This window comes from Haliotis cracherodii, unplaced genomic scaffold, assembly GCF_022045235.1.
Source record: "Haliotis cracherodii isolate W230 unplaced genomic scaffold, xgHalCrac1.p SCAF_20, whole genome shotgun sequence".
In the NCBI taxonomy this organism is placed as follows: domain Eukaryota; kingdom Metazoa; phylum Mollusca; class Gastropoda; order Lepetellida; family Haliotidae; genus Haliotis; species Haliotis cracherodii.
The window spans coordinates 11,732,516-11,744,554 of NW_027266276.1; the positions used below are offsets into that span (position 1 = coordinate 11,732,516).

At 39.4% G+C, this 12,039-nt stretch overlaps 1 protein-coding gene across 1 annotated transcript in view; it reads left to right on the plus strand.

Annotated features, from left to right (window-relative positions):
* Positions 1–12,039, plus strand: part of LOC139470496 (partitioning defective 3 homolog) — a 102,616-nt gene that overhangs the window by 72,685 nt on the left and 17,892 nt on the right. The window contains exons 13-17 of the mRNA XM_071252902.1: positions 1,454–2,056; positions 2,276–2,433; positions 3,172–3,305; positions 4,887–4,928; positions 9,978–10,094. Of these exons, the coding sequence (XP_071109003.1) occupies positions 1,454–2,056; positions 2,276–2,433; positions 3,172–3,305; positions 4,887–4,928; positions 9,978–10,094 (1,054 nt within the window). The remainder of the gene's footprint in view (positions 1–1,453; positions 2,057–2,275; positions 2,434–3,171; positions 3,306–4,886; positions 4,929–9,977; positions 10,095–12,039) is intronic.

A 12,039-nucleotide genomic window follows, 5' to 3' on the forward strand; every position in this document is an offset into this window, starting at 1 on the left:
TGTAGCTAGGACAAGATGGGTGTAGCTGTGACAAGACGGGTGTAGCTGAGATAAGATGGGTGTAGCTGGGACAAGATGGGTGTAGCTAGGACAAGATGGGTGTAGCTAGGACAAGATGGGTGTAGCTGTGACAAGACAGGTGTAGCTGAGATAAGATGGGTGCAGCTAGGACAAGACAGGTGTAGCTGGGACAAGATGGGTGCAGCTAGGACAAGACGGGTGTAGCTAGGACAAGACGGGTGTAGCTGAGATAAGACAGGTGTAGCTAGGACAAGACTGGTGTAGCTGGGACAAGATGGGTGCAGCTAGGACAAGACGGGTGTAGCTAGGACAAGATGGGTGTAGCTAGGACAAGACGGGTGCAGCTAGGACAAGACGGGTGTAGCTAGGACAAGACGGGTGTAGCTAGGACAAGATGGGTGTAGCTAGGACAAGACGGGTGCAGCTAGGACAAGACAGGTGTAGCATGGGTTTATGGGTTACCATTGTTCATAGACAAGGCAAACATTAATTAAATCACTACCAAGGCTCTAGGAAGTCAAGCCCATTTATGATGTAGTCACCTATTTGCTATCACTGTCAGTAAGGTTAGGGAACAATTCCTAAACATGATTAAACTTATAGGGTCTGTAGACTGTACCACCCAATATTCAAACACCATGAGCGTCATGGCATTATATGGAATGTCATTGTTCCTGTGTCAGCATCACATGATAGTCTGGTTTGCCATTAACCTGCATGGTGTTGTGGTTCAGAGTTTTGAGAAAGCCTTTTACTCAACTTGAGGTTACAGTCAGCTGTTTTGTTTTCAGAGGTCTTACTTTATCCAGTTTTGTGTCAACTACCACAAGTTACCTTTGTGTATGAAACTGTTTCCAGTGTTAGATTTTATTAATACTGTTAGATATATATTCATGCATGGTCTTAAAATACCATTGACAGAAAGGGGGCAGTGGGGTAGCCTAGTGGTTACAGCATTCGCTCGTCATGCTGAAAACCTGGGTTCGATTACTCATATGGGTGCAATGTGTGAAGCCCATATTTGGTGTCCCCTGCCGTGATATTGCTGGAATATTGCTAAAAGCGGCGTAAAATCAAACTCACTCACTCACTCATTCATTGACAGAAAGAAATCTGTATTTTGTTTATCCAGTAAATATTGCTTCATGTGCCATTCAAATTTTTATATTTTTGTAGTGATATGATTTTAGGAATGATTCTCGTGAAAAGGTTCAATGCTTTAAACAGAACAGTAGACATCCTTCGCATTAATACAGAATGAATTGTTTGATAAGTAGATACTTGTAATTAGAGGAATGTACCGAACATGTGATGGAGTTGTGATTGACAGATCACAATCAGGACTATTGTTTAGAACACTAGTCATTACAGCTATTGTAAATCTATTTGATAAATCATGGTATGTTATGATCCCTCTGCCTTCCTCCTCTAGGACGGACGTCTGCTCATCAATGACCAACTTCTAGAGGTTCACGGCATCCCACTGACCAACATGTCCAATGTCAAGGCCATGGATCAGCTTCGACGTGCCATGCAAATTGACGGACCAATGTGTGGATTCATTTTGTTGACAGTTGCTAGGAAAATCGGTGCTCCTTCTCCGTTTCAATCAAGTGAAAATTCACTGGACACAACCGATGGAAGTCAGTTTGAAGTGCTTAACCATGGGATAACGATATATGGGGAAAAGAGTCATAGTCGGTCCTCTAGTGGGGATAATGGCATCTTCACAAGGGGAGATAATTCTGGTCAAACAAGGGGAGATAAGTCCGTCCGAACAAGGTCTGATGCTGGCGGGAATGAACAGCCGAATGGTGTTAATAGGACTAAGCCCTCCAATTTGGCTGTGGATAGACTGATTACTGGTGATGGCGGAAATGGGTTGCGTAACGAGTCCTACAACAGGGCAACGCATGAAAGTTTCGAGGTGACGCCGGAGAGTTCCCCTGCCAAACCCTCACAGCTGGGTAAAGTGGGTGGACCTATACGACAAGATGTTGTCATCATTGAGGATGATATGTATGCCATACCAAGAGTAAGTCATTTTTTAGTGTAAGTTTTTTTACTTTTATAGTTATTGAGAAACACATGTTTCATAATGTCTCGGGCAACATGTATTTTCTAGATGCCATGCCAACCAGGATCTTCTTTTTAGATGATGTCTTTTAAGTAAGCAGATTAAGTCCCGGAAATGTATAATCACCACCGTAGCGAAACATTTATGTTGCTAGTCATGACAATCTATATTTTCTAGAAGCGGCAGCCACCGCCACGGCCCCATTCCACATTGGGGATTCCCCACATTTCCCCCTCCCACTCTCGGAGCTCCAGCATGGAGGACTACAGCGACCGCCAACACCATCGCGAGTCAGCCAGCGACTGGAGCAGCGAACTGCAGGAGCATGATGAGCTGTAAGTGTTGTTGTCTAGCCAGCTGTGTGTCTAGCCAGCTGTATGTAACTGTGTGTCTAGCCAGCTGTGTCTAGCCAGTTGTATGTTACTGTGTCTAGCCAGCTGTATGTTACTGTGTGTCTAGCCAGCTGTGTCTAGCCAGTTGTATGTTGCTGTCTAGCCAGCTGTATGTTACTGTGTCTAGCCAGCTGTATGTTACTCTGTGTCTAGCCAGCTGTATGTTACTGTGTCTAGCCAGTTGTATGTTACTGTGTCTAGCCAGCTGTATGTTACTGTGCGTCTAGCCAGCTGTATGTTACTGTGTCTAGCCAGCTGTATGTTACTGTGTGTCTGGCCAGCTGTATGTTACTGTATCTAGCCAGCTGTGTGTCCAGCCAGCTGTATGTTACTGTGTCTAGCCAGCTGTATGTTACTGTCTAGCCAGCTGTATGTTACTGTGTCTAGCCAGCTATGTTACTATTCCTTATTATCATACAAATAAACAAGGTGTGACTGTTTATCAGTATTAGCCATCTTCAATGTATAATGTGAGATTTCAATATCAAATCCCTGTGAAAACTTCAAACTGGTTTATACTAATTCAAACCATCACCTCTATAAATGCTACTTGTTCTGTATTTTCAGAACCATATATATTCAGTCATAGAACCCCACTCACTCACTCACTCACTCACTCACTCACTCACTCACTCACTCACTCACTCACTCACTCACTCACTCTGTCTAATCTTCCAACAGGAGCCCTACAGGGGACTTTGAGTTCCACAGAGAAGGCTTTGGGCGCCAGAGCATGTCAGAGAAACGGAAAGGTCACATCGACCCTCGGGGAAGCGAGTTCTATCAGCGAGTCAAGGAAACAAGGGACACCAAAGGTACTTTTCTTTGTTAAAAAAAACATCAAAGCACACACCTGCACCTTGAAGATGTATTGTTTCTTTTTAATCCTTAATAAAACAAGGTTGTTTTTTGTGTAGTTCCAGAAAATTGTTCATATTTGATTTTCTTGTTTTGGGATGTCTTATTTTATGGATGTTTGAGTAATAAGGTACAGATTAGAAAGAGAGTGCACTTGTGTTCAGGAATTCATTCAGGATGTCATAGTTTTAGTTTGAGATTGATTTCCCGTCTATTTATTTATTTTGGAAAATTATTTAGAAACTGTTTCTTTTCATAGCTATAGGCAGTATTAATACAGTTATATTACACATAATCAGTAATTCTTTAATCTGCTTTCTTTCCATATATTCTAGATTAATATAAATATCAGCAGTTTAGGGACTGGTCATTTATAAATTAGAACATTATTTAGGGACTGGTCAGTTATTATAGGGAAGGCGGTGTCATGATAAAATGTATTTCGGGAGGGGATGAAAAAATGTTACATATAATGGCAGGGGTGGGGGGTGGGTTGACAAAATATGTTATCATACCTCTATGACAGAATGATGAGATCTGATTGGTCCACGTGATCTTGATAAAATACCATGTAACCCGCCTTGGAGGGAAATAAATGTCTCAGTGGGGCAATAAATCTCTTATACCCCACTACAAGCACGGCAGGCTGCATGTGCTTTCAGAGAGACAGAATAAATCTTTTATACCCCGCTTCAAAGCAAAAAGCTGCACGCCATTTCCGAGCCAATGAAAGTCATGTGACATAGTGCAAGCTAACCCCAGTTCAATCGAGCAGCTGTTTACTATCAAATTTGAATTTACTGTATTCGACGTAATAAGCGCCCAGAGCGCTCTCAAAATTAGAAATAGGGGGCTCTTATTAAAATGTAATTTTGGTAAGAAAAAAACCAGTTGAAATATCGTAAATTTCGTGGTTTATGCTGACAGCCTAAAATGATACAAAAGAAAAGTCTGTGCGTATTATACATGACAGATATATTTTCCAGAATTTAATTGCCCATACTTAAGGGTGCATTTAACACACGAGTGAGTATTATACGGGAATAAATAAGTCTTGTGTACATTGATCAATCTGAAGGGGTGCTAACTGGGATTGTTCACTAGCCAATATATTAGACAATATCGCCCTGGGAGCTTATTAGAGCGGGGCACTTATTACGTCGAATACGGTATTTGAATTATTTTACAATGTCATATGAAAACATGTCCGTAAGATAAATTCATTGTAGCAGGATCACTCGGGGTACATGGGGTTTTATGCGTCCCTCGTTATAAAACCTAATGCAGGACGCATAATAACCCCATATACCCATCGTGATCCTGCTACAACTAAATATTACAACCCTTCGGCCAGTTACCTCCCCTTCATGATAAATTACCAGTCCCTGACATGATTTTATTTCTAGCTAGCCATATTTTTAGTGTTTGATTTCAGTTCTATTCCTCACATTTAGCCATGTTGGAACTAATAGTCCACCATTTCTGGTTCTTGGGTGTTCCAACAGGTCGCTCAACTCAATCTGTCAATGTCATTTCAGAGAAATTTCAGGCTCGGAGAGTTCAGTCATTTCATGTATCAGGTATAGGAGTCTGTGCAACATCTTGCTCTTCATCTCTCTAACTTCTCACATCATGCAGTCTCCGTGCAGAGAATGTTTAGTGTTGTCAGTCTGCATCAGGTGGAACGGTTGTGGAGACCCGTGGGGTGGACTGCCGTGTTTAGGCATCAATAAGTAGAAGGCTCAGAGCTTCGTCCCACAATGGATCTTAGCATTATGACTGTTGTATTACTGAACATTATCTTAGATTTACGACATACAGTCAAGTCTCGTTAATCCGACACTCGTTAATCTGACAATCGGCTTTATCCGACACTAATGATGGGAACCAATTGAATCAGTGCTATTTAGACCCGTTAAATTCAACAGTCTCGCACTCCGACTCCGACACACCTAATTTGCAACAAATTACCGAAATCACCAATTAATCCGTCTTGGTAATCCAACATAGTGATCAGCGTACTCCGTGGTCATCTGCCCGCGAGTACACAGCCCGTGTTTTGATGCGAGACGATTCGGCTGATTGCTGCATATTACAATGGCTGAGATAAACTTGCCAAACAATTAATGAACAATTAGTGTTTGTATCGTTATCTATCGTGTAGTTGTGGTGTTTTCAATCGCAATCGTTGATACTACTAAATTTCGTTTATCCAACATACTCGTTATTCTGACATTATCATATGCAACCAGCCATGTAGGATTAACAGGACTTGACTGTACAATGATTCTTCGACATAACGCTCCTCGATGTACTGCTACTCCAGATGCAGCGTGGGGTAAAACTTGGCTCCCAACATTTCATGAAGAATTTCCCTTAAAAATGTGTTAACGCAAATAAAGTGACAAAAAACTGAGGAGATTCCTTAACTCAGTTTACATTTAGCCCTGAATAATTATAAGGACCAGGGCATCATCCCACAAGGGATCTCAGCATTGATTTGTTGTAATTAGTTGTTAGGGAGGTTTGAAAAATAATCTGCATAAATTTAGCTACAAAAATTAGGCACAGACTGATAATTATAGGTTAAGGGTTTTCTTGATTTCCTTGACGCTCTGAGGAGTCCGCCCACATGTATCTCCCTGACCGTTCCACCACATTGAAAGCAATGTCTTGTGTGCATATTCATTGGCAAGAATGAAAGTTTCACCATCATCTCGTAATGATGCTCTTGAATTTTAAAAAAATGAAAATGTTCTTTTTATACCAGAGACATGATGAAGTCTTTCAAATCTCTCGAATTATGATTTAGTATTTTTCAGTTTTACCTTAGGAAATGCACATGTGACATAGCATTTAGCCATCTGTTTGTTAGTCAGTCGTTCTCCTTCCATTGATTACTGCTGCACTGACAGGCAATTTTTGTAGAATTATGCCAAGGTCTCAGAAAAAACGTTCCACTGTCAGCTTGGTGTAAATGATGCGCCACTTGACACGTGCACATATGCTTTTCTTGGAAATCAAAAATATTTATTGTTACAAATGTAAGACTCCATTTTGGCTTGCCTGAAAAAGTGTCCATTGACTTGCTTTGATATTGTAAACGACAAACTTTCTTTTCTGATGACTTGTGAACTAAATTATTTGTGTTGTAAAATTGTTAAATTATTTTGGTGTTTTTAGCCGTATTTGATCTTATACAAATGTCTGTATCTAATAGGCTGGAATTAATCACCAATTTCAGCATCTTAACAATTATCGTGGTTACCATGGCAACCAGAAACAATGTAGTTGCGTGTTGTGTTAGTTTCTGTGGTTAAGATTGTAGCATGTCTGTGATGAGACTTCGTGATAATAATTCCAGCTTCAGTCATACGTTTCAGTACATGAAAGTAAAGAAAACAACTTTACTGACTCACTTTTGTGACTAATCTTGCATGGTAGATTTGTAACAGTTACTGAATTTAGTCCCTAACTTGCATATGAATTAATCTACTGCAAATAACCCTTAGTCATATCAAAACTCAAAATCAAAGATTATTACAACATGTTCTTCACTTAAGTGCAAGAAATCAACAAGTTTTGCATTTTGTGATACGAATGAATCATTGACATACACAGTTAACAAGGGTTGCATGACAGTGTCAGTAGCATGTCAATAGCATGTCAATATCATGTCAATATTGTATCAACATACCAATGTCATGTCAATATCATGTTGATGTCAATATCATGTTGATATCAGGTCAATATAATGTTGATATCAGGTCAATATAATGTTGATATCAGGTCGACATAATGTTGATATCAGGTCAATATAATGTTGATGTCAATATCATGTTGATATCATGTCAATATAATGTTGATATCAGGTCAATAGCATGTTGATATAATGTCAATATCATGTCAATATCTCATCTGTATCTCCCTGGGACAGACAAGTGTTTACTGTCAATCAAACAAAGGATATGCATTGATGCCAATAGCACATAGATATCGGTCAATAAAGAGTTGTGGAATCTTCTCAGAATCTCTCTACAATAAGTGTGTATATTTCATATTACAAAAAATTGAAAATTATATTTTTTTCACCTTTTGTCAGTTTCTGCAGTTTTTAATATCCTATGTTTGTTTATTTACATGGAAAGTACACCTGAGTTTCGGTATTTCTAGCCTGATTTTGATTCTTCAGATGTAGGGATTGTTACAAAGTAAAGAATCAGGTTTGACAGAGGAACCAGCATGAGCCATAAACTGTTCAGCAGTAGTTTACCTTTGTTCCATTAATGTATAGGTGGGCGCACGTGTGGCCCAGTTGTCTAAGGCGCCGCAATTCGCTGTGCAGAGTTGCGTCTCTTGGGCATGCCAGGAACCTATGATTGTGGGTTCGAATCCCGGTTCGCTCCGATTATGTTTCTAAGTTTGTCAGCACCATACCCGTGCTCGTGGGGTCACCGAAGTAGTGAACGTCTGAGACCTGCATCACTTCGGGCAGACACGCCGTGATATAACTGGAATACTGTTCAAAGCGGTGTTAAACCAAACACACTCACTCACTAATGTATGGGTTCTCTGTGTCTCAGGGTTAGTTACACTGTCCTACACTGACCCAATTTTGAAATTTCCAAAAGTAAAATTTGAAAAAAGTAGTAAAAATGGGCAAATAATATTATTGTAATATATCTAAAATTCCATGCATCAAACATTGACCAAGATTCGTGGTTGCACGGCTCTTGCGAGTAGCACACTGATAGTGCTGGAATGTGATATGTACATATGATTGATGTTGTATATAGCACAATATACACACCTGGATAGTGCCGGAATAAGATATGTACATATGATTGATGTTGTATATAGCACAATGTACACACATGGATAGTGCCGGAATGAGATATGTACATTTGATTGATGTTGTATATAGCACAATATACACACATGGATAGTGCCAGAATGAGATATGTACATTTGATTGATGTTGTATATAGCACAATATACACACATGGATAGTGCTGGAATGAGATATGTACATTTGATTGATGCAGCCAAATTCACTTCAATGATAAACATATTTGAAAAAATATGTTAAATATTTTCAAAGGACCTATCTCAAAATCAGATGTGAAATACAATGAAAAGGATATATGGACTTTTGACATTACCTCTATGTGAATATTGTATATTTTCATGTTGTGATATTTTTGTTGATTATTCGATCCATACCAAGTTTCATCATGCTTTCCCATATAACACCATCCTTATATATACCAACTTGCTTTGTGATATACAAGGAAGTGTACACTGCCGTCCCTTCATAGAATAATGACACCTTGATACCGCCTACCTGTTCCCTATACCGTACATGTAATAATTCACGACCACTGTAACACATTATTATTAATCATGGCCTACCAGGGCCCAGTTACACAAAGATATCTTAGCGCTATTATCATAAGTCTATGTTAGAGTATCAGTGTTACGATCAACGTAGCTGTAACATCGTTTTGTGCAGTTGACTGGGTTCCATTTAACTGATGTCCCCAGCCGTGATATTGCTGGAGCATTGCTGGAACATTGCTGGAATATTGCTGGAACATTGCTGGAACATTGCTGGAATATTGCTGGAATACTGCTGGAACATTGCTGGAATATTGCTGGAACATTGCTGGAATATTGCTGGAACATTGCTGGAATATTGCTGGGATATTGCTGGAATATTGCTGGAACATTGCTGGAATATTGCTGGAATACTGCTGGAATATTGCTGGAACATTGCTGGAATATTGCTGGAACATTGCTGGAATATTGCTGGAATATTGCTGGAACATTGCTGGAACATTGCTGGAATATTGCTGGAATATTGCTGGGATATTGCTGGAACATTGCTGGAACATTGCTGGAACATTGCTGGAATATTGCTGGAACATTGCTGGAATATTGCTGGAATATTGCTATAAAGCGGCATAAAACAATACTCACTCACTCCATTTATATGCATTATATGAGGCTGTATATGCAACAATTCACAAACACTGTAACACTTTACTATTAATGTTTTTATAATATGGGTATTTTGTTATACTTTGGTTTCTTATATCTAACTCATGCCATTCTGAGATAATTCCCTCTGAAGAGTTGCTTCCCTTTGCTGTGCAAGGATATCTTGATCAGTGGTTTCAAATCACAGATTGGCCCCGATTATGATCTGTCAGCATTGTACCAACAAGTTTCACCAAAGTGGTGGTTGTTAATAATAACTTGTGGCTTTCCTCCCACATAAAGCTGACACAATGACTGAAATACTGTTCAATTCAGCATCAAACCCACTCACTCACTCGCTCACTCAATCCCTCTAATCATTTACCATACTTGTCCTGGCTCTCTTGTGCATAAGTGAAAATTTAAGGCACTCTGCATATGTGTCCTGAAATTTCAAAAATATTTCAAACTCATTAAACATTTAAAAAAATTAAATGACCCATTATTTGAAATTGTTGTTTAAGCAGCTAAAAAAAGCATTATGCTGTGCTGCTTGTTAGTCTGTTCGTTTGGTCACTGTATATATTGAGTTTTGTTTTTAAAGCATGTTGTTGTGTTATTGTTGCTGACAAGCATGTGTTTACCAACAGGCTTGACTGAGCCCTGGGACTTGCATGAAGACTCACCGAGACTGAAACCCAGTGGTTCCATGGAGTCGCTGTTGTCCAATAGAACTAACAACAATCTGCATGAACCCACCCACCCCAGTATGTACACTGACCACCAAGTGACCAGCACGCTTGACCACGCTATAGCAATGCTATCATTTGGCCGTTTCAGCCAGAACACATATTTCTGGCACCAAATAAGGGAGCCTTGTCCATAGTTACACATGAGTTTCACCATGCTAAACTTCTTAGAATTGAGTTATTTTGTTCTTTCCCCCCAACATAAAGCTGACATGCACAATCAGAAACACAATCCTAACCATATATCCAGCCCAGCCCAGCCCAGCCCAGCCCCATGAACTGAACCCCAACTTCAACCCCATCTGCAGCACCAACACCAAACCTTACCCCAACCCAATCCCAATCCCAATCCCAATCCCAGTCCCAGTCCCTACCCCCTCACCACCATCACCAACCCCAACACTCCCAGCACCAACCCCCACCAATCCTTAGCAACACCAATCCGAACCCCCAACCCCCAACCCCCAACTCATGTGCACTAGTGAAACTTTAAGGCAGTCTTAATATGTGGCCTGAAATTTCAAAAATATTTCAAACTCATTAAACATTTAAAACTTAAAATGACCCATTTTTGAAATTATTGGATCAAAGCATCAAGCTGTCCTGTTAGTTTGCCTCTAATCCAGCCAAAACTTCAACCCCCAACCCCCAACCATGACTTCAATTGGTCTTAATAGTATGAGGTTAAACTAGACCTCTGCAGCTCTGTGAATAGAGCTGTCTACATACAACCCCGCGCTGCTACACTGGACACACACCAAGTTAAACATCCAGCCCAACATATGACATAACAGTCAGCCAGATGGCTACAGTTTGTCCAAGTTGACAAGAGCGTGCTGGTCACTTCATTTGACTCATCATATCACCAAGTTATGGGATCGAAGAGGTGATATATCGGTCTATCCACATACTGATGCATGAATACATCGCTTAAGTTAATAAACCAATCATATCACCAAATGATGGGATCGAAGAGGTGATATATTGGTCTATCCACATACTGATGCATGATTACATCGCTAAAGTTAATAAACCAATCATATCACCAAATTATGGGATCTAAGACGTGATATATCAGTCTATCCACATACAGATATATGAATAATTCGCTTTTTAAAGTTAATAAACCAATCATATTCCAAAATTATGGGATCTAAGACGTGATATATCGGTCTATTCACATAAAGATGCATGAATATATCGCTTTTAAAAGTTTATAAACCAATCATATCACAAAATTATGGGATCTAAGACATGATATATCGGTCTATCCACATACAGATGCATGAATATATCACTTAACTTAATAAACCATTTGTGTCACTAAATGATTGAATCTAAGACGTATATATATATCTGTATATCCACACACAGATGCATATATATATTTCAAACCATGAACCAATAGCTATGAGTTATGATGCATTATTTACAGTTTGATGGATACATATGTGGAAATGAAATATCATTTGTTTAGTTCTTTCCTGTATTAGTTCCATATGATATATGCATGTACAGTGTATTCATAGTTTATTGAATCTATATTTATACATATTGAAGACTGGGATAGTCTAGTATGCTGTTTCGGGGGAAAACATCCGTATATTGATCCATGGATTTGTATGCCATGCCCTTCCTTTGCTGGAGCTAGAAAGTCTTTATCCCTCTAAAATATCAAAGTGTTAAGAATGTTTTAGATCTTATGCTACAAGATGCATCACCCTTTATCGTAAGATAATTTGTTATGAAGACAAGTGGAATCCGTGGTCACTCCTTGGCAATCTCACTTAGGCCCCACAAGTTGTATTTCCTGATTCAGCAACTGTCTCAGTCGCTATACCACAAACCAAAAAACATATTACCAGGGACAAAATAATTCAAACGTTTTATGGTTCATAAACCTGAACAATTGTTGTGATAACTTTTAAGAATTAAATCTTTTGAGAAAAACTAGCAATTCTTT